This window comes from Populus alba, chromosome 4 (genome assembly GCF_005239225.2).
Source record: "Populus alba chromosome 4, ASM523922v2, whole genome shotgun sequence".
Classification (NCBI taxonomy): Eukaryota; Viridiplantae; Streptophyta; class Magnoliopsida; order Malpighiales; family Salicaceae; genus Populus; species Populus alba.
Window position 1 is genome coordinate 1,587,209 of NC_133287.1, and position 22,898 is coordinate 1,610,106.

The following is a 22,898-nucleotide window of genomic DNA, read 5'->3' on the forward strand; positions in this document are numbered from 1 at the left end:
TTAATTTTCTTAAATCACATTAAATCATGAAGCAACTTACCTCACGTAGGGTGCACTAGGGGTGCCAACTTTTCCTAGCCACAACCAGTCCATTACATGTGAATCTCTGACAAAGGCTAATACATCCGGTTTTCCTAGTAACGCTGAATCAAATACTAGGTGATGATTCCCAAGAACAAGCAAACGAGCAAAAAATCATCATTGATGCCGTGCGGGGTACGTGTGATATTAAAGATGAGATCATATATGGGTGGTTCATGTGCACCCTCTAATTGGCCATATGATCCTTGTGATGACCATCGTCCTCCTTTAGCACCACTTTTATTTTAGATTTATCATATTTGAACGTACAATTGTTTAAATTTGTAATAAATATATGATTTTTATACTAAATTATTATTATTATTATTATTTTACTTTTCTTCAATATTTTATTTTTAAAATATTTTTCAAAATTTTACTGACGGGGTTACCAAAGACACAACTCTATCGATATATTACGTAGAGTTGAAAAGGAATTACTGCAAATGTCACTGTTATATTTTTCTACTTCTGTTCAATATATGTTTTTTTAAAAATATTTTTAAAATATTACCGATAGGATTTCCGATGACACAACTCTGTCGGTATATATTTTAAAGAGTTTGAAAATAATTACTGCAAATATCACTATTACTGATAGGGTTACCAATGGAAGTAAATCATTAGAATATTGCAGAGAATTAAAAAGAATTTCTGAAAATATCACTATTACTGTTAACGCATTGATAAAATTATAAATGACATTCTATTGGTGATATCTTATTCTTATTAATAGATATACCAATAAAATAAAACAAACAATTTTTTTTTAATATAATTTGTTCATGTATAAATTCATTAATATATCTATTATCAATATATCATAAATGACTGACAATTGTTAAATATATTGTTTCAACATTTGAGTAGGCAGCGTTTGTTTTTACATTTTAAAAATGTTTTTGAAAAAAAATCAATTTTTTTTTTATTTTTTCTAGTTTGAATTAATATTTTTTTTATATTTTTAAATCATTTTAATATGCTAGTGATAAAATTAATTTAAAAAAACATAAAAAAATATTATTTTAATATATTTTTAAATAAAACATAATTTTTACAAAGAATCAATATATATATATATCTGTGCCAAGTGTGGTTGTGGTGGTGGACTCGGGCATGGTAATTAAGTGCAAATTGCCAAGTTTGGTACCTTCTCTCTTGCTGGTCATTCAAGTTGAGAAATAAGCTTTCTGTCCTCCACATGTTTACTGACGTGGTTTTGTATTTTACTTGCAGCTGTCCGGTTCACAATTACTCCCTTCTTCCATTGCTGGCAATGAGCCGTTTTCTTAAATACACCAAGTACCGCTAGCTACAGGTAAAATACAAAAATTATAAACAATTGTTTTTTAAAATTTTCTGTGGTATACATTTAAGTCATTGCATTAATGCGGGTGGTTAGATCAGACATTCATTAATTTCCCACCGATCAATTTCTCTTTATATAAGAGAATCGCTCGTAACCTGTGCATTGCATTACTCACATCCTTCTCTACCTAATTATGGAGCTGATAGATCTTCTCATTCTTGGTCTAACACTCTTTTTTCTTGCTATATGGTGGCGGAGCTTCTCTGTCGTCAATGGCGACGGAGCCAAGAACTTGCCACCAGGACCACCAGGTTGGCCTCTCGTGGGCAACTTGTTTCAAATAATACTTGAACGGCGTCATTTCATCTTTGTCATACGTGATTTACGTAAGAAATACGGTCCAATCTTCTCCATGCAAATGGGCCAACGTACTCTTGTTATAGTCACTAGCCCTGAACTAATCCATGAAGCCCTTGTTCAAAAAGGCCCTATCTTTGCTAGTCGGCCACCGGACTCACCGATCCGGTTGGTGTTCAGTGTCGGGAAATGTGCCGTCAACTCAGCTGAATATGGACCTCTTTGGCGGACACTTCGTCGGAACTTTGTCACGGAGTTGATAAGCCCGGTCAGGATCAAACAGTGTAGTTGGATACGAGAATGGGCGTTGGAAAGTCACATGAAGAGGCTCAAAAGTGAAGCTTTAGAAAACGGGTATGTAGATGTAATGGATGTTTGTAGATTCACTGTTTGTAGCATTCTAGTATTTATTTGCTTCGGAGCAAAAATCTCTGAACATTGGATTCATGATATAGATAATGTGACTAAAGATGTCATGCTAATAACAGTACCACAGCTTCCCGATTTCTTGCCTATTCTAACTCCCTTGTTTCGCAAGCAAATGAAGAGGGCAAAGGATTTAAGAAAGGCTCAAATTGAGTGCTTGGTTCCTTTGATAAGGAACAGAAGAGCATTTGTAGAGAGAGGTGAAAACCCTAAAATGGAAATGTTGAGTCCAGTTGGTGCAGCCTATGTTGACTCACTTTTTACCCTTAAGGCACCGGGGAGGGGTCTTTTAGGAGAAGAAGAGCTTGTTACACTTTGTTCAGAGTTGTTTGTGGCTGGAATCGATACTAGCACAAGTGTGCTACAATGGGTTTTTCTTGAATTAGTCCTTAACCAAGACATTCAAGAAAAGTTGTACCGAGAAATTGTTGAGTCTGTGGGCAAAGATGGAGTAATCAACGAAGACGATGTGGAGAAAATGAACTATCTTAACGCAGTGGTTAAAGAAACCCTAAGGGTACATTCTCCGGCGCATTTCACGTTATCACACGCCACGACGGAGGACACGGAGCTTGGTGGCTACAAGATTCCGAGCAATGTGAATGTTGAGTTCTACATTGAATGGATGACCGAGGATCCGAGTTTGTGGAAGGATCCGGGTATATTTCGGCCCGAGAGGTTCATAGATGGTGATGGTGTCAACGTAGACATGACCGGAACGAAGGGCAAGGTGAAGATGCTGCCGTTTGGAGCCGGGAGGAGGACTTGCCCAGGGTTGGCTCTTGGTTTGTTGCATGTAAATTTAACGCTTGCAAGAATGGTACAAGCTTTCAAGTGGCTACCCGCACCGAATGCTCCACCCGACCCGACAGAGGCTTTTGCTTTCACGGTTGTCATGAAGAACCCTCTAAAAGCAGTCATCTTGCCCAGGTGAAGAAAATAAATTAAAATTGGTTTAGGGTATGTAAGTGATTCTGATTTGTGTGGTGGTGGAGTAAACGGGAGTTGTTGAGAATTTAATTATATGTACTTTTGTATTAAAAAAAGGAAGCTCTTTAGTTTAGAGTCCGTTTGTCTACGCGTTAGCGTTTACGTTTTTTGAAAAACGCACTAATTAACTGTTTGGTTACGAAATGTCAAAAGATAAAAAACATGGGTCCCAGTATTTATTTGCGGCAGAAACTTGATTTTCAGAAAGCAGTGAATTCATGCTTTTCGTTTCTATTCATGTGATTTGTATACTGTGCACTGTAATTGCACTGTTCAACAGTGCAATTACATCAACTTTTTTTTTTTTTTTTCTGTTATTTTTTAACAGATAACTATAATTGCACTATGTGAACAATGCAATTATATGAATTTTTTTTATTGTTAATTTTTTTAATAGTTTATTTTTTATAAAAAAACTAGTTTAAATTGAATTAAATTTTTTCGTACTACGATGGGAACAATATTTTTTTTCTTGAAAAACTAGTATAGAGTGAATTAAATTTACTTGCATTGTAATATCAATTTTATACCTGATAATATTTTATCTAATTTTATTACACGCTCAAAAAATTATGAAAACTGTAATTTTTATCGGATGAATTTTATACGTAATAGAATTATATTATTTATTTCATGATATAATAGAAGTAATTAATTCTAAAATATTTAAATTTAAAACCATCAATATTAATATAAATATTTTTAAATTATTTTATAACCTTAATTTCAAAAAACATTATTAACCATACATATTAAACTATTTTTTTTTCAACCTCAATTTTAATCACAGTTTTAACCAAACACCTATTTTTTGAAAAACAACCTCAACTAAAAATACTTTTTATAAAACAACTTTTTTCAAAACCACAACCACAACAGCTACCACACAATACCAAACATACTCTAAGAGTGTGCATGCCGGCTAGAGAGATTAGGGGGAAACGATCGGTCAATTGTTAAGCCATGGTGTCCTAAATTTGGACATGATTTGTATTAGATAGGCTGATAAATCATCCCTACAAGTATCATATATGTTTTTTTTTTTTTTTTTTTTTTTTTTTTTTTATCTTTTATCTTTTTCCCCTTTAAGCCACCGGCCCTATAAGTCTAGGATAACATTGCTAAAAACAACTCAAAGAAATACAGTTGATTTAACTATTTATATGAACAGTAATTTAAATTAATATAATTTTTTAATTGTTTATTTAATAACTTCCTGTCGAAACACAATAATTAATGCAGGAAAGTCATGTGGAGATTGTGAGTATGAGACATGGGTGTGTTTAGGAGTATGGTTATGGTTGTTTTTTAAAAGTTTTTATTATTATTATTATTATTATTTTGAAATGTATCAAAATGATATCCTTTTATTTTTTTTAAAAAAATTATTTTTGAGATTAGTATATTAAAATGATCCAAAATATATAAAAATTTTAATTTTTAGCAAAAATTAAATTTTAAAATTTTAAAAATACAGGTTGGCCCGCGTTTCCAAACGCACTCTAAAGACCGGATATTATTGACTTTGAGTAGACAAATAACAAATTATTTGTATTTTTTTAATTAGAAAAAACTAAGCGCATGGAACTTTTGTATCATGCCAGTGGCTTTTTTAAGTGGCCTTTTATTTTATTTTATATTGAGTTTTATTGAATTTTATTATTTATTATTGTATTGATTATGAATTAAATTTTATATTTTTTTTACTATGTAGTAATATTAAAAAAAATAACATAATGGAGTGCATAACTTGAGTTATGATTGATTTTAAAAAGGGGTTCATTAGGGTAAAGTTAAAATTTTTTTTCTTTATTTCTTTGATTCTTTTTCACTTATCCATCCAACAAAAATCATTTATGTGCATCCCATCGTGGATCCACCCCATGTGCTTCGGCATTGATTCGGAATATAAAACCAAACCAAGCAATGGATAAAAATAATTCTCAATTCTATATTCGGAGAAAAAGGCCATATATACAAGCATAATAGATGTGTTGAAGAAAATAGTTAATGAGTAGACAGCATAATTGCCATCTATATGTTTCTCCCTCACCTTTGAACATCTTTTTATAAATAAAAAATAAAAGGTCTAAGAAAAAAGAAAAAAAGGGAAAAATTAACCATTCACATGATATATAATAAGGTTTATATGGTGGGTATGTATGTTTGGTGGGTGTGCAGGACCTAGCTAGCACATGGAACTTGTCGGAGCTAGCATCTGGTTTTTCTCTCCATTAATTTTCTTAGACAAGTTTTCACAACGTAGCAGTACTAATTGTAGTGAGCATGAGGTCGACTCGGGAGGCTTATCATACCTTTTTTTTTTTTTAATGTTTAAATATCTATTTATCTCTTGAATATTAAGTGAGTGTTTTTGTGTTACAATCTGTTTTTAAATTATTTTCCACTTAAAAAATATATTAAATTTATATGTTTTAGGTGTTTTTAGATGATTTTGATATACTGATATAAAAAATAAAAATAAAATATAAAAAACATTCATTTTGATGCATTTTTAAATATAAAGAATTTTTAAAAACCACGATATATCACAATACCAAACACACACTAAGGTAGTGTTTGGGAACGCGGTTGAAACTGTGTTCCCAAAAAATTCAAAAGTTTTTTTTTTTTTTTTGCTAAAATTTAATGCAGTTTGTACTTTTTGGATCGTTTTGATATATTGATATAAAAAAATGATTTTTTAAAAAATAAAAAAATATTATTAGCATGTATTTCGGCACAAAAAAAATATTTGAAAAGCAACCGCTACCACACTACCAAACATAATCTAAATCTCCTTCTGTATGTCTTGAGGTGTTCACAAAAATTAATTTAACATAATAGAGTGCATAACTTGAGTCATGATTTTAACGACGGGTTCATTAGGGTAATCTTAAAATTTTTTTAATTTTTTTTTTCCTAAAGAGGTATTAAATTTATGCTTTTTATATGTTTTTGGATGGTTTTGATATAAAAAATAAAAATAAAATCTGAAAAACATTTATTTTAATGCATTTTTAAATGTAAAGAATTTTTAAAAAACATGCTACACCACAATACCAAACACACAAGTATCTCTATATATGTCTTGAGGTGTTCAGAGAAACTTAACATTGTTAATTGAATAAAGATCACTGTGATTGAGCCAATTAATTAAATTAGTGTTTTTTGGTAATATAGTATATATAATGCTTATATACAAAAGTGTTTTTTAATTAAAAATACATTAAATAATATTTTTTCTAGATTTTATTTTAACTTTTGATATCATCAAGGCATTAAAACCATCAAGAAATATCTAAAACTATATATCAATTTGATATTTTTTAGGATAAAAAACAATTTAAAAAGTATTCGAATACTCATAAAGAAGAAGAAAAAAGATCTTATAGCCAAAACTAACAAGAAATTATTTATTAAATCAAACAATATTGATGCCTTCTAGATCTCTAAACAAGTCTATTCATGTGTGTCGATAATTAATTTCCATCAACCGTCTTAATCCATAATAAACACCCGTTTCTTTCCATGCATGCGAACGATTAACTTCAAGTTATCTATGATCTTCAATGTTTTTGCTTCTTTAGTGCCATATGGCCCCTCTTCTTTAATAAAGTTAATCGATATTCATAAAATAGAAGAAGAAAGGAAGATTTTACATCAAAATCTTGGATGAGTGGATGCAGATCCATGAACGTCTCTATCCTTTAATCCAAACATTAATTTTATCGAGATGAAATATTAATTTAATTTTATTATCGAAGATTTTGAATGCCAAAGGTATAATTTGTTGTTTTTGAGCTAAGTTTATTATCGAATTCTTATCAAATCTTTCGTTTGTGATGTGATCAGTACAGAAGAACGTTGCACTCACACATCACACACAGAAAGCCTTGCCGAATGAGTTGGTTGAGCCTTAAATAATGGCATCTACAGAATTTATTTCTAACTCTAACCCGAGGGATTGAGAGCAGGGAGACAGAAGAAATTAAGAGCAAATGCTGTCGGTTACCTGTGGCAGCTTCACTAGCAATTAAGGCCATACTAGCACAAGTCTTGCAAGCAATTAATCATGAATATATATATATATATATATATATATATATATATATATATATATATATATATATATATATATATATATCACACATTGATTGCAGCTTGTCGACTCTTATGGTGGGGTCACCGTTACATCTTCGAGAATTAAAAAGAATCTAGAATTTGAGACAACAATGGTGACCTTTACTTAATAATTTTTTATTCTTAAAGAAAATAAATTGAAAGATGACGATTGAGTGTAATGGTAATATGATTAAAGTTTTTTTTTTTAAAAAAATATTTTTTTATATTAAAATAATATATTTTTTTAAAAATATTTTTGATATCAACATATCAAAACATAAAAAAATTAATTTTTAACAAAAAATAAATTTTAATTTTTTTAAAAACATGAATTAATTCATATTTTCAAACGTTAGTATAGCTTCTTTGATAGCGAAATCATTAAACTCAGCTCCATCTAGAGGCTGTCTAAGAACCTCTCAATTTTTTTTAATAAACAATCTATTTTTTTATATATATACAATAGGAACCTTCTAAACTTGAAATATCATAAATATCAATGTTATAACATACGAATAATAAGAAATACTAAGATTACTTATTATATAGTTTTGGGATATTTTGGCATGTGATGGACAATTAATATCGACATGACAACTATGAACGACCTCATGGAGAAATTATGGCTGCATTAATTCAAAGGGTCCATTCATCTTTTCAATTTTATATTATATATTTCGTCGACAATGCATTTCAATTCCTTGATTAGTGTCATGGAGCACATTGCAGCTACCTAACACATTATAATGTTGCAACTTCAGTCTTTGAATTCTTACTTTATGACACTATTATTCACTTGCCTTGGAGAAAGGAACCATTAATTGCACTACTCAACATTGAGAAATTGCAAAATTCAATTTTATAGTGTATGGTATTAGATAAAATTTTAAAACATGATTTATATTATTTTTTAATATATTTTTTTAAATAAAAACTTTTTGGATTTGATATTTTTATAAACTCATATTATCTTATATTTAATTTATATTAAATAAAATGAGAGTGATGAGATTCAAATACATAGTCAACTGGTTAACAATGTTTTAATTATTATTTAAAGAATTATTTCAACTCAATAGTATAAATTAATAAATTAAATTTAAAGAAATGATTTATATTTTTATAATTTATTTTAGAATAAATTAAGAGACATTCAAAGGGGAAGATAAAGAGTCTAAATGAAGAGGACTACAGTTTGAAGGCATCAATCATCTCGAGGCAATTATTTCGTGAATTTGGGAATGGGGACAAATTTTTGTAACTTCTATGACTACTACCACACAATGCATACTAGTGATTTACGTGAACGTATTGTCATAAATTGATTACTTTAGTTGAATTTATTATTCATTTCAATTATAAAAAGAATTACCGATAAAAACTTTTATCAATATTTTACATAGAGTTCGAGAACTAGTCACTTTTTAATTGCACTATTAATTACTATTTTTTATAGACAAAATTATTGACGGATTAAAAAGTCATCAATGTTATTTGACGGTTTTCTAAAAAATTTAGCTTAAATTAAAATTTTAAATTAAATATTACAGACGGAATCACCAACGGATTGAAAAGTCGTTGGTGATATTTGACGGTTTTTGAATTTTTTTTATTAAATTCAAAATTTAAATTAAATATTATAAACGGAATCACCAATGGAGTGATTAAAAATATTAATATTTAATTATTCGTCGGTAAAATACCCCAATAAAAAGTCTAGAATCCCTAATTTCACAATAGGCCGGTCTCCTTTCTTCTTCTTCTTTTTCTTCTTCTCTTCTCTCCTTAACTCATTCACTTTCCCTCCCTCCATGCTCAGGTATGTCTTCTTCTTTTTCTTCTTCTCTTCTCTCCTCAACTCATTCACTTTCCCTCCCTCCATGCTCAAGTATGTCTTCTTCTTCTTTTTCTTCTCTTCTCTCCTCAACTCCTTTTTTTCTCCATGCGTAGGTATATCTTCTTCTCATTTCTTATATTTTCTTCTCATTTTTTTTTTTAATTAGTATACTTTACGAATTTTTTTTTCTCTTCTTAGTTTCATTTGCAACTATATTAAGGTAAAAAAAAAAATTTCTTCTTTTTTCATGTTTTTTCCCTATATTTGTTTTTTATTTTATTTTTAATTGTTTTTGTTCTTAATAATTGTATGAATGTTGTTGTAGGATTTTTTTTCCATATGAGATCAAGTTTTAGTTGATTTATTTATAGGATTTTTAAATTTTTTTCATATGAATTTTTTTAGTTGAATTTATTTTTTAGTGTTATTTATTTGCTGTAAATTTGTTCGAGTAGATTTTTTTTTTCAAGCATTTTGAGTATTATAGACTGTTGATTAATATTAATTTAATTATTTTATAGTTTTGTAAAATTGATTTTTTTTCCAAATATTTTTAAATTATTATCGACGGAATTACATACGGTATTTTTCTGAGGGAATTACCGATGGAATGAAGCTTTTTTTTTTGCTTGCTTTTTTCATCAGTAAATCCATCGGTAATAATATTTTTTTAATTAACAATGGACTTGTCGACGGATAAAAAATTACTGATGAAAAATTAATCGATGAAGCATTTCTGTCAGTGATTTCGTTTATAAATTAATTACCAATGAAATGGTGATGCAAATACTGACGGAAAATTCCATCTGTAAATCTAAAGATTGTGGTAGTGTGGGGATTATGAACTATATAATAAATCAATTGATATTAAAATCATGAAATAAAATCTTATAAGTTTGTTTTAGATTTATATGTTGGCAACATTTAGATAGGCAAAATGAACACACAAAACCAATACAAATCTAAGTAATTAACAACTATGTGATTAATTTCTAAAACTTTAGGGTATAACAATTGTGCTATTTGCTATCAATTGAATTAATTTTTTTAAAAAAAACGATGAGAGTTGATTTATATTGATACTATAATTACATATTCTTGTTTAAGATGAAAAAAATTATTACAACTTGTATAAAATTAGTTACGCTACACCGGCGGAAGTTATTTCTAAGATAACCTATTGGGATTAATGACATAAGCTCTTATAATTTACTTATATATTTTTTTGGAAAGAAAAATATTTTTGCTGATAAATTCTCCTATGTTTTTAATCTTATGCTTTTTCAAAAGTTTTCAACATGTTTTTTTTTTCCTGTTAAATAACTAATGTATTGGAATTTTTTTGAAACTCTAATATTGATATTGAAAAAGAAAAAAAACTATAGAGAGAAAAGTCAAATAAGATAAAGTCTACGAGATTGAATTTGGTTGATGTTGTAAAATAAAAAAAATATAAACGGATATTAATATATTTGATTGAATAAAGAAGACATAAACATTAAATAAATTCTTATACTTTCGAGATAAAATATACAAATTGTTTTTCACCATGCACTAACAAAAATTTCTGCCCTTCACAACAACCTTGAATGACTTGTCACCCATGGCCAACGAAATATGGCATTTAGCGCCATTTGAATTTGCATGACATGTCATTTACATACAAAATCGAAATATTATATGACCCGTCGTTTGGTGAAAGAACCGACATGCCTTCTAAAACTAATCCTTTAACACCTTCACTACTTCATGGCTGCGCTCACTCCAAGCAAACTGTAAACAATGGCTTCGCTGAATTTAGCTTCAATCTTTAGCTATAGTTACAGGAGTTTTAGTGCACCAGTGACCCTCCTGCGCACGCTAGCATTCACCAGGGCTTATTCCCTCAACAAGAAGGCTTTGGTTTGGTGTTCTCTGAGTAAAAGGAAGTTAAGCTGTGAATCATTGAAGCAAGATATTGCTTGCACAACTGCCACTTCTTCTGTTAATGGGTATCCTTTACATTCCATTTTTTTTAATGGGTTTCTCATATTTTAGCTTGGTATGGTTAAAGTTTCAATCATTAATGCTTTTTTTTGAAGTAAGAGGTAAATTGCTGGTGCCATGGCTTGCTCTTCGTATGATGATAAAAAAGTTGAGGCTTACCAAATGTTTGTGATGGTGTATTGTATTTGAGAATTGTAATGTCTTTGAAAAGTTTCAGTTTTTGGTTTAGTTGCTATCAGTGGTGTAAGTGAAGGTACTGAACAATTTTAAGAGCAAAAAATGGCTCCTGCATATTTTGGCTTTGGGGAAAGTTGACCTGAAAATAGCGAGCATTTGTGGTTTCTGAAGAAATTATGATATTTGAGAGTTGTTATGTCTTTGAAAAGTTTTGAGTTTTAGTTTCAATGAGTTGTTGAGGTATTGTGAGTATTAGTTTTATTTGTTTTCTTTTGTAAGGTTTATGATAAGGTATTAGCAATGGCCCTTAATGAAGTTGCTGTTTACTCGAAGAAGGTATCGTGTTCTACTATTGAAAGTTGATTCTATGGAAGGAGTGAGTTGGAATTTAGTGATAACAGAGAAGTTGTTCCTACTTGTAGAAACGCGGGATCTTAGCCAAATTTAATGGAAGATAAGAAGAGAGGTTTCTACACAATTTTTCTACCTTCTTATTAGCCTTCAATTAAAACACTTGATAGCCCTTTGAGGCCTTATTTAATTCAGCTTGCCATTCCTTTTTTGGTCCTGTTATCCACATTTAATTTGAAATTCATTTGTTGTTGCAATTTACATTTGATGTTGCCTAATCTTGTGAATAGTGAATGTGGAGACTTAATTTGTTTCAGTTACCCGGAATATACTCGCTTGCTTCCGTGCCCCTCTCACAATAGCCCACCAAGAATTGAACACTTGGTTGTTTCAGAAGAAGGTCCTGTTCTAGACTATATCTGTAAAGCTCTGGATCTTCCTCCTCTGTAAGTGCTGTTCTCTTGTATTCTAAATGTTTTTTCTTGATGTTAAAACACATATTCCAAGATTTTGCACAGCATGAACATCATTATTAATCAAGATAGAGTGATACATAGCAAATTACATTCTTTGAAGGTTTGTTGCAGATCTTATCCATTTTGGAGCTGTACATTATGCCCTTGTATGCCCACAGCCACCTCCAACAGCAACTCCTGAGCAGATTAGGGTATTTGAAGAAGTGACAGCACCATCAGTTCTAAAGAAGAGAGCTTCTATCAAAGGGAAAACAGTACGAGAAGCACAGAAAACTTTCCGGATAACTCATGGTGATCAGTTTCTTGAAGCTGGAATGTATTTGCGTGTTCATGTACACCCAAAACGCTTCCCTAGGTAAACACAATATTAGGTGGAGGTTTACTGCCATTTTCCATTACATGGATACTCATTGACATTCTAATTGTCTTCAGGTGCTATGATATTGATTGGAAATCAAGAATTATACATGTGACTGAATCTTTTGTTGTTTTGGACAAACCTGCTGGTACATCGGTATGGCATTGATTCATTAGTTTATCAATTTTGTTGATTTGGCTTGAGCAACAGTCAGATTCTGGTAAACAGATTATTTTCATAATTTTGGATTTGATATAAAATACTAACTATGACGATACAGGATATTCTCAAAAGAAAATAAATTAACAGCTTCTGCCTCTGCTCCAAATAAACTAAGACTTGTCAAGCCTTGATGAGCTCTTGTCTGTTCATAGTGCATGAGTTTGGAGCCACGCTCAATTTTACACCATGAATAAAATCTACATGTACTTTGTGCTTTTCACCATTTACACTAGTGAACTGATTGCTTATATAATATGTAAACATGAACTTCATTCAGGTTGGAGGAACTACAGACAACATAGAAGAAAGTTGTGCCACCTTTGCGACTCGTGCGTTGGGATTGACAGCCCCATTAAGGACTACCCATCAGATTGATAACTGCACAGAAGGCTGGTATGCACTCTGATAGAATTATGTTGTTGTTCTTATAGTTATCATGAAGAGTAAATAATGGTGTGTATTTCATGTGTAGTGTTGTGTTAGCCAGGACCAAGGAGGACTGCTCAGTTTTCCATGGAAAAATCAGAGTAAGTTTCTGATACTATATCTTACATACAAATATTTGATTGGTTAGCTTGAGTGCTGGGCAGGCCACCCTCCAGAAGTGCAGGACCTTTGGCATATTATCACCAAGGTCACCACTTCCAGAAGTAGATGGTCACCCTGAATTTGGATTAATTTGATTATTTGCCTACGAAGTTTTTAGTGCATCTCAAGGCCCTTAATTCAACCACATCTTTTTTGCTGTCATCAGGAGAAAACGGTGAAGAAACTTTATATTGCACTTGCTGCATCTCCCGTGCCCATTGGTGTAGTTAACCACTACATGCGTCCTATTAATATGGCTCCGAGACTTGTTTCAGAAGGTAATCATCTCCATCAAGCATTGCATTGATGAAGTTGCGACTCAGGCAGTGTTATTCCTGGATATTACCTTGCCATGATGTGCACTTACCGAGTACTTGTCATCTAGTGTCGTAAAGGCTATACACCTCTAGAAAGTGCCTCTCCCCTCTCCTTCATACCTTCCAGTTTGTATTCAAATGCCTCGCCAACTGATACCAAGAAACCGTTACCAGGAAATTAGTTAAGAGTTGCATTCTTATTAGAGGCTTTTTTGAATTATTACAACTGGATAGGACACAACTTCCTGAGCGAATATCTTTAGCCAGCTCTTTTTGAAATGATATTGGTTTGTCATCATGCTTATTTATTTATTGAAGGTGGCAGAACTACTGTGCAATCAATAGTCTTTCTGCGAGGTGGTTGTGGTATAAATTTGAAATAAAAGCTTTTATGGCATGCAGAATTTATAAAAGGTTGGCATTTATGTCAACTTGAGGTCATGGAATGCAAGAGAGTTCCTTGGCCAGATGCTGTTATGGAAGAGAAATATTGTGTTCAAGACTGTGGGTGGCCCTCAAAGGATCATGCATACGAGTGTAAAATCAACCTTTTGACTGGCCGTACACATCAGGTTATTCAGCTTACCTTTTCTTTCTTTGCAAGTCATAATCCTCTCTCTCTCTCTCTCTCTCTCTCTCTCTCTTTTTTTTATATATATAAGTTGAGTCATAATTCTCATGTATTTGGATCGAATATGTATCTTATGCATTCTGTGCAAAAAGGTAGCATTTGCTGCATATCCTCATTGAACCATGGGTCTTTCAATTGACAATTGCAACAGAAGAAAAAAATTTATCTTTGATTTGAAGGGCATAATTTACAATTCCTAGAATTAAGGCGTAAAAAACATTTTGGATATTGTTGATTTTATACAAACTACAGTGGATAAATGATATCTTTCACAAGGGTTCAAAATTCCCAAGTTGAATGATACTAGGAATCATGATCTAAGAGTCTCTCAGCAGTAAGTCAGCGATAGGCGTTGATAGTTAGCTTCTATATTACTTAGTTCATGGACAGAATATCTGGTGGGGATATAGTGGTTACTTTGGCTATAACATTTAAGTCATATGGTGCAGATACGAGCTCAACTGGCTGCCCTCGGTGCACCTCTGGTGGGTGACTCAATGTACATGCCAGCTGCAGTTGCAGAAATGGTCAGTCCGGGTTGCAATCCATTTGGAAAATACAAAAAGCAATACACTAGTGAGGATGATAAAGCAATAGCTGTTGAAGAATGGGTTTTATGTCACGGAAAGGAACCAAATGTTGCAATTGGTCTTCAGGCATGCCAGATTTCATGGGATGATGGCAAGCACATTTACAATGCTGGATCTCCCTGGTGGAGATGCAGAATGGCTTAAATAGGTACTGGATGATTGGGATCAAGTTGAGTGTTCTTCTTCAGCTGAGGTTTGAGGTCCATCTAGCATCATTCTTTGATCTAAAGGTTCTGACTCACTCTTGCAGCTGAAACTCATTTAATGGACTGTCTTTCCTTTTACTGTTTGCTAATAGTAAAACAGATACACTGTGCAGGTATCCTATTGTCAGAAGGTGGGACTCAATTTAAGAACCATAAACTGGAGGCCTTGTGACATGTTGTAAAGCAAAGGCAAATAAAATTCTGAAAGGAAGATATAACGTGGCAAGTGTTATATGGTTAGATATTCTTAGTGGACCCTTCTAACCTTTTATACCAAGTCCCTTTTATGGCATTATGCATAGATTGTTACTAGGAGATATTTTCTTTTGATATGATATTTGTATGGCACGCTAACTCTTTTTGTTTCAATACATCTTATTGTTTTCCATCCTTTATTTATGATGCAGATGTTTATTATTATTATACAATACACTAAGATTTGGGGGAAAAGAAATAGGAGTCAAAAGAGGGTTTTTTTTCTTTTTTTTCCTGGATCTTCTTTTTCAATTGCATTCTATTTTTTTGGTCAAATTGATAATTGATTGCTTATGATTTGTTATAGGAACACACAATTAAGATATACAGGACCAAAGAGTAAAACGTGGAAATTTGTGCTGGCCAATCTAAAATTAGCACGACAAAGACCAAAGTGTAAAAAGTGAGAAATTGAGTTGGCCAATCTAAAATTAGCAAGACAAAGTTCATTTTTATCTCTATATTTCATTTTGTTTCTATTTTAATCCCTTTAGTTTTTGGATGTTTTATTTTGGTCTTGAACTTTATTTTTTCTTATTTTTCAGTCTTTATAACGAGAGAGGAGAGAGAAAGTCATTTGATTATGGTGATAGAAAGAGAAAATTGTTGATTCACCATAATTCGACGATAAAAATGGCTAATCATGGTGTCACAGGTTCTTTCGATGAGAGGTGTTCAATGGTGTTGGTTTTTTTTTTCTATAAAAATACCTGAAAATATAATTTGGGCTCCATTTAGTTTTTTTGATTTAGTTGATTTTTGTTTCTTAAGTGATTTTAGGATGTTTTGGGATTGATATGTTGTTTATAATAAAAAGGTATAAGAAGATAAAGAGATTAACTAGTCGAAGGCAAAGGCTCAAGCTTGTTCAACAACTAAATTGTCGGTGTTGCAATTGCTAATTTGCTTAAACCAATCACAATGTAAGACAATCCCAATGCTTCCACCTTATTCTTTCTGAGATTATCAATGTAGATAGTGCACAATTTTATCCTGTTTTCTGTTTACTCCTTCACAGATTATATCTGAAATGAGCTTTTATCAGTATGATTACTAGAACTTGGTATTTTGTCTTATAGATATCAACTCTAGTTGTGATAGGATCATGTTATGTTTTGTTTCAAACGACTTATCTTTGAGTCTCTGGAAGAACACATTTTTAAAAGGGTTAGAGCAATGGGATGTCGGGTGTTAATTTGTTTGGTACCCAAATATGACTTGAAAAATTCATCTTATTAAATGTGACTTGGTATGTCAGTCTCTAGAATACTTCAAATCTCATTCATATTGTATCAAATTCAAAGTGTTATTTTTCTCTCTTGGTGTAAGGTTTCAATTTTAGAGTTCTATCATCTTACAATTCCAGTTTTTTTTTTTTTTTTTTTAAGGTTTTTTTATTTATTTATTAAATTTTGAAGTTTGAATTTAACATGTCAATTTTTGCTAACATGGTTATCAAAGCTAGTTAAGTTTAATAGAGGGTATAAGAGATTTGTGCATATGTGTAGAAGGGAGAAATCCCAAGAGGGAATAGAATACCAAGTGACATCCAATAAATAAAAAAACTAGAGGTGTAAGATAATAAAATTCAAAAAAAAAAAAAAAATATTGCATCAAAGAAAGCCAAGATATGTGCAAGTTGAAAAACTCTGACACAAAAGATGAGGTAATATAAACACAACTCATTTTAAAGAAGATGGAAAATGACCAAGGAGCCATGATAAGAAGAAGACAACATCTTGATAAAGAGTTGGCCAAATATAAAGGCTATTTGAAAAATATATAGAAAATAATATAAATCATATCTTGAAATATTATCTAATAGTTTAAGTTTTTAAATTGAGAATGTTTTTTATTATGTCATTAAATTTCTGATGATCAAATAATTATGAGTTTGAATCTTACTATTTTCATTCTAATTAATAAAATTAAGTATAAGTTTATTGTAATTCTATGAATTTTTCAAGTCCAAAGAGCTTTTAATTGGGAGAGTGAATTAGATAATAATATAAATAATATATTAAAGTTTTATTTAACAATTTAATGTTTTGAGTTGAGATGATTTTTTGATAAAATCAAATATTAAAAAGAGATGATTGACCCCGGAAATGTGATAGCAATCACAAGAAGAGAAAAATGGTCATGTTTAGACAAATTCAATTGTCAAAGAAAGGAGAATTGAAGAGGTGACAACGAGATGACATTAGCTAGCCATGATAAAAAGAGTAGTTAAGACAAAGATGTAAGAAAAATCTTTTCAAGCTGAAGATGAAAGATAGAAAAGAAATGGTGACAGCAACGTGGCTGTACAAAACAAATGAAAGAAGACATTGAGGTTTTTGTCATCATCAACAAGAGATTATAAAACCACATCAGCCATGACAAATGATCTTCGAATATATTGCAAGATGATCCTTCAATATATTTGTAAATTTTAAGAAATGCAAGATTTTTAAAATTAAAGGAAAGTGTTAGAATTAATTTTGAAGTCTAAATTAAATATATCATTCTAGTTTTTTAAGCGAATAAATAATGCATTAATAATATAGTTATCTTTCAAGTTATCCCTACACTATTATAAACAAATGTATTGAGAGTAATGCGATACGGAAGAGAGTTGTCTTCAACCATGCTCCCCTTTCTATCTCTTTCCCGTGACTTTTTTTCCTAACAATTATCCTCCTTCAGCTAACAATTTTCCTCACCATTTCACTAACTTGATGATCATCGGAGTATCCCCTATTTTAAAAAACTTGTTTTTGCAAGAAGCACAAGGCCTAACATTCAAGCCCAAAGCCCAGTATACATTTGAAGTGATATTGTGCTAGAGTTGCAGTTCTTGGATCAAAGATTCAGCTTTGTTAGATATAGCAATGGAGAGAGTGCTTATGACCTGATTTGTGGGTGTAAACATCCCAATTGCTCAAACCTTTACAATCGCTCATGAAAGCCCCCTCAACCTGCAAAATTCAAGGGATAGAGAAAACCTTTCTATGTTCATTCATCGAAAAGTTTACTGTACTAGGTGACAAGGTTGTATAAATTACATTTGAAGGGTGATCAAAGTTAACTTGGAGTGTAATGAGAGTGAAAAAGGAAAAAAAACCTGGTAAAAAACAGTAGCAATTAAGCCACACAAAGTATGTTTCTATCAAGCGGGAAACTGTACATGTCATGCTTTATTGCAGAACTCTGCACGGTTTGAGAAGGAACTGCATGTTGCTTTTGGTCTCTAGGCATGGTGCTCATGTCAACCTCATTTCGTACACTGATCTCCGAGGAACAGATGCAGAATTGCTTGACCTAGGTACTGATCTCTTTTACTTGAAAAGGTCCTTTCTTCTATTTCTGCTGATTTAATGTGCAGGTATCGACCGTCAGTAGGCAGGACTCCAGACAAGATTGATGTACTTGTAATCATGCTGTAATGAAATTGCAAATAGAATTCTGAATAGAGGATTGAACAAGGCTAGTGTTATATGGTGAGATGTCTTTGAAACTTCTTACTCCTTGAACCAAATTCATGAAACTTCTTTCACTCTACTGTCAATTTGATATCACCATTCTTGCCGGCTCAATGCATCTCTTTAATCACATTTCTTTGTCTGGGCTGTTTCTTCTCTTGGTATAAAAGGCATGACTTGCCCCACAACTTCATCTAGGTCTGATGTGATTTTTTAGTTTTAATAGATAAATGATCTGATGAACGATCTGTCAAATAGTAATTTCCGCGAGATGAAAATATATTGCCAAAATCAAGCTAAGGAGCTCCTTGATTAAAAAATGCCATTGCATATTAGTAATATGTGCTAGATTATTGAAGAGAAAACAAAACTTTCTTATTGTAGATGCAGCAGAACACAACCTTTATTGAATTGCAATACGTTTATTTATACAATAAGGAAAAACAGAATTGCAAGATATTCTCCAAGCATATCTGATTTTCTGTTACATAAAAGATAGCCATTAGAATAACAACAGTAAACAAACTCTGATACCATAAAAAAACTCAGATTCTGCTGAGATTTTATTTTGCTTCTAGAGTCATTCTTGGTCAACACATGTTAGTAATATGTGCTGGATTTTCTTTGCCAATTGAGCTACACAGAGAGGATGTCTTTCGGAAAGTGAACTTCTGTGTTCAAGGGGGAGCAGTCCTCATCACAGCTCACATTTGTGATTTGTCTACCTTATACCTTGCTATAAATTCCTTGAACCAAGTAGCTGATAGTTTTGGAGTTCTCTTCAGTGTAGTGAAATCAACATGGTAAAGTCCGTATCTCTGTGTATAACCATATGTCCACTCAAAATTATCAAGCAACGACCAGGCAAAATAGCCCCTCACATCTGCTCCTTTCCTGATCAAAAGTAAAATGAAAGGGCGTAAGCTTTCAGTTGTATTTTGTTTGTAAAACTCTGAACTAGCTCTGAAAAGGGATGCAGTTTATGGAAAATGACCATGGTAATAGCGAGTTGAGTCTATATGATGTATAAAAGGTAAAATGCAAACACAAAATGAACTTACTCCATTGCTGTCAACAAGGAATCCCAGTAGTTAGAAATAAACTCCACCCTTTCTATATCATGACAAACAATAGTGAGGTTTGGATTGTTCTGCTGGCCATACCCTACAAAACACTTTGCACTTGTATGAGAAAGACATTAAAAAGTTTGTCTGCTTTAAGGAACTCAATTCATACGAACCATTCTCTGTAATGATCATTGGTTTGTTATTGTATCTCTTCTTTATATAGGTAACCATCTTCTCCATTCCTTGTGGATAAAAATGCAGCCAGTCCACATCAGTCTACATAGACCAAAAACCATTAGCAAATTCCTGAGAAGGAAACATTAATTCTCATGATTGGGTTAACTTGAGAGGATACGTACAGGTATGCCGATGGGAGCTCCATCTTTTTCTTGGCTTCTCCGGGCAAGCCCTTCTGTCCTGGAGGCTCCTGTTCCGGGGTTACAAACGGAGAAGATGCAGTCTTGGACGTATTCACTGGTGTAATGATTGATGCCAATGAAATCCAGTCCGTTCTTCAGTTTCTCTTTGTCATTACTTGAAAATTTGGGTAAAGTAGACCCTAGAATTTTAGACATTTCTGCGGGATAATTTCCAAATATGATGGGGTCCAAGAACCTGCGTTGTACTTGAGATTCAACAGGTTTCATATGCTAAATGGATTTACAAACATTAAAATGGCATTAAAGAAATCAACCAGTTCAGGAAGAAGTCTTGAGCTCTGTCAGCGGCTAACTTGTCTGCTGTGGAATTGCTTATTTGTTCAAACCAAATGCAATCTAAGACAATTCCAATGTTGCCTCCTTGCTCTTTCTGAATAATTAAACAGGAAGTAGAAGTAAGCTTATCCGTCCTGAGCGTCTGCTTTCCTTGTATTATTTTTAGTTGCCTCACAAGTGATATCTAAGAAATTGTTTTATTGTTAATACCTGGTATTTAGTTCGGTAAACACCAACTGCTGTTGCATGTGCTAAAATCATATTATGTGCTGCAATAAAGGGCTCCTTCTCTGAATCCCCATGAGTGCAATTTCCGAAAGGGCTGGAGCAGCGACATGGTGGGTATTCACCTAATCGATAGGATTTAATAGTTTGTATATTTGGCTCATTGAAGGTGGTCCAGTGCTTCACTCGATCTCCGAAATTCTTGAAACAAACATCTGCATAATATCCAAAATCCTCCCTGATTAAGGAAATGAAAGAAAGGAATCAGCTAATTCTCATAGCATAGATGTATATTTCGTTAATGCTTTCTAGTTTATAGAACTGCAAACTCCGTGGACTTGTACTTACTGGCATCGAGGACTTAGCCATCCACCATATCTCTCCTCCAGTTCTTCAGGTATATCATAATGAACTAATGTCACAAATGGTTGGATTCCTGAAGCAATTTGAGAAAAACAAGTGCACCGAATAAAATATTGAAAATGAAGACATTTTCTAGTTTCTGATGGAATTTCTTCAGCAGTAAAATGATTACAGGTTCATTGGTTACAGAAGCTGAACCTTTAAGCAGGAGAGAATCGATGAGCTTGTTATAGTAGCTAATACCAGCCTTGTTGATATCTCCGAATCTCCCTCCTGTTCTCAATTGAATGAAGTTACATATAAGCTTTATGTTTTAGTTATGTCAGGTCCTTCTGATAATATTCTGAATTCTTAAAGTTCTTACTGGGTAGTATTCGTGCCCAAGAAATCGAGAACCTATAGCTGCTGACTCCAAGGGAGTCCATTAAATCGATGTCTTCCTGTCAACATCATTTGACAAATCTTTAGTGGATGAGCTTGTCCCATCATTAAATAAAAAATTAAGGGAGATGCTGTTGCATTACCAGAGAAGCGTAGTTTAGCAATTTATGAAGATAAGCATATCTTTTTTATAGAATATTTTAACCACCACCACCCCTTTTAAAATTCTTTCAGGGATCGATACTAATCATCGTATAGAAGGCTTATTATTTGCTTACATGAGGTGATTAATTTAATAAACAAGTTGCCTTCTACCTAATATGACTATGTCTAGATCATTTTAAAATTATAAACTAAATTCTACAAGGAAGGAAGATATTGTTTCATTATTCTTCCCTGTCAAGCTTCTGTTATGGGGCATAAGTACAGAAAGTATTCCGAACAAGGGACCCATGCTGTGGATTCAGGCAACAAAAGGTAAGATAAAGGTCATATCTGTATACCGGATAGAGATGGTATTGGTCCGCAGCTGTATCTCCATTGCTTCCATCAATTATTTTTCCTGCAACAGGAAACATGAAGAAGTAAAGAGCAAGGAAAATAGGATGGTCAAAATCTTGCTTGCTCGAAAATTCTGGTTTTCTTCTTTTCCTGAAATATATGAATAGATAGATAGTAGTAGATCAGAGTAAGCCTCACCATGACTTTGTTATCTTTAAGTGTGAAATATTGACACTTTCTAGACTCTAGGATATAAAAGCGAGAGAGTTCCTAACCTGGTGTGTGGGTGTGTATATCCCAGTTGCTCAAACCTTTACCATCACTAAGATAAGAACCTTCAAACTACACAGTGCAAGAGAGAGGGAAAAAAAGAAAAGGTTCCCAGTGTTTAATTGACTGTGCGATAATACTTTTATCATAGACTTTCAGGAGAAAACATTTAAGTTCTTGAGTTAGATGGAAGTCAAGGAGAGCAGTGGAAGTGACAAACCTGATAAGAAGAGGAGGCCACGCCGAAGAGAAAGTTGTCTGGCAATGAAAAATGATCTAAACTCGCTTGCAAAGTTTCTGCATGTGATGATACACAGAGAGGAACGAAGATAAGGACTAAAAGAAACATAACTTGAAAATTTGAAGGAAGCTCCATGATGAGTAATGCCCTTCCTTTGCAGTCTCTCGTAAAAGCTAAGAAGCTCTCTGCATATGCCTTTGAGAAATTAACTAATTGTATAGTGGATATGAGAGCTTAGAGAAGGTGTTGGAAATTTTAACCTGTGTGAAAAAAAGAAGGGAACACGAAAACTGTATGAGCAAATCACATCTCTGGCCCTTTAGATTTACAGATAGCTCCACTAGAAATGATCACACACTGGACCCTAAACATTATTTTAGTTCACCCT

General features: G+C 32.4%; 3 protein-coding genes and 1 long non-coding RNA gene across 6 annotated transcripts; 3 read left to right on the forward strand and 1 right to left on the reverse strand.

Moving 5' to 3' along the window:
• The first annotated feature begins 1,538 nt into the window (after positions 1-1,538).
• Positions 1,539-3,238, forward strand: LOC118059375 (cytochrome P450 77A1). The gene has a single exon (XM_035072223.2). It carries the CDS (start codon positions 1,584-1,586, stop codon positions 3,105-3,107), a length of 1,524 nt encoding a protein of 507 aa, XP_034928114.1. The 5' UTR covers positions 1,539-1,583; the 3' UTR covers positions 3,108-3,238.
• Positions 3,239-10,858: 7,620 nt separating this feature from the next.
• On the forward strand, positions 10,859-15,422 carry LOC118059383 (RNA pseudouridine synthase 6, chloroplastic). Of its 2 annotated transcripts, none has more exons than XM_035072241.2 (10): positions 10,859-11,116; positions 11,957-12,085; positions 12,216-12,470; positions 12,548-12,629; positions 12,973-13,088; positions 13,168-13,222; positions 13,450-13,561; positions 14,003-14,172; positions 14,681-15,051; positions 15,128-15,422. In XM_035072241.2, exons 1-9 carry the CDS (start codon positions 10,908-10,910, stop codon positions 14,963-14,965), a joined length of 1,413 nt encoding a protein of 470 aa, XP_034928132.1. In that variant the 5' UTR covers positions 10,859-10,907; the 3' UTR covers positions 14,966-15,051; positions 15,128-15,422. The 2 variants fall into 2 exon arrangements, with proteins under 2 accessions (XP_034928132.1, XP_034928124.1); XM_035072233.2 differs by having other exon boundaries at positions 15,141-15,422.
• Positions 15,423-17,398: 1,976 nt separating this feature from the next.
• Positions 17,399-20,740, forward strand: LOC118059438 (uncharacterized). Its single transcript, XR_004689310.2, has 2 exons — positions 17,399-18,764; positions 20,037-20,740. It is a non-coding gene; the product is annotated as an uncharacterized lncRNA (long non-coding RNA).
• On the reverse strand, positions 19,132-22,849 carry LOC118059415 (beta-glucosidase 46). 2 transcript variants are annotated; one of them, XM_035072276.2, is made up of 12 exons: positions 22,490-22,849; positions 22,275-22,341; positions 22,002-22,060; positions 21,482-21,557; positions 21,316-21,390; positions 21,103-21,190; positions 20,740-20,992; positions 20,508-20,623; positions 20,173-20,428; positions 19,987-20,089; positions 19,808-19,910; positions 19,132-19,640 (listed from the first exon to the last, which is right to left on the reverse strand). In XM_035072276.2, the coding sequence occupies exons 1-12, from the start codon at positions 22,643-22,645 to the stop codon at positions 19,451-19,453; spliced, it is 1,542 nt and encodes a 513-aa protein (XP_034928167.1). In that variant the 5' UTR covers positions 22,646-22,849; the 3' UTR covers positions 19,132-19,450. The 2 variants fall into 2 exon arrangements, with proteins under 2 accessions (XP_034928167.1, XP_034928176.1); XM_035072285.2 differs by lacking the exon at positions 22,275-22,341 and having other exon boundaries at positions 22,490-22,715.
• Positions 22,850-22,898: the final 49 nt, after the last annotated feature.

What these genes read in the sequence shown, in the direction of transcription:
- LOC118059375 (XM_035072223.2), top strand. Translation starts at nt 1,584, where the DNA reads ATGGAGCTGATAGATCTTCTCATTCTTGGTCTAACACTCTTTTTTCTT.
- LOC118059383 (XM_035072241.2), top strand. Translation starts at nt 10,908, where the DNA reads ATGGCTTCGCTGAATTTAGCTTCAATCTTTAGCTATAGTTACAGGAGT. An exon ending in GCTCTGGATCTTCCTCCTCT is followed by an intron (nt 12,086 to 12,215) that starts GTAAGTGCTGTT and finishes CATTCTTTGAAG; the next exon opens with GTTTGTTGCAGATCTTATCC. An exon ending in TGACTGGCCGTACACATCAG is followed by an intron (nt 14,173 to 14,680) that starts GTTATTCAGCTT and finishes CATATGGTGCAG; the next exon opens with ATACGAGCTCAACTGGCTGC.
- LOC118059415 (XM_035072276.2), bottom strand. Translation starts at nt 22,645, where the DNA reads ATGGAGCTTCCTTCAAATTTTCAAGTTATGTTTCTTTTAGTCCTTATC. An exon ending in TATACACACCCACACACCAG is followed by an intron (nt 22,061 to 22,274) that starts GTTAGGAACTCT and finishes TTCCTGTTGCAG; the next exon opens with GAAAAATAATTGATGGAAGC. An exon ending in CGATTCTCTCCTGCTTAAAG is followed by an intron (nt 21,191 to 21,315) that starts GTTCAGCTTCTG and finishes AAATTGCTTCAG; the next exon opens with GAATCCAACCATTTGTGACA.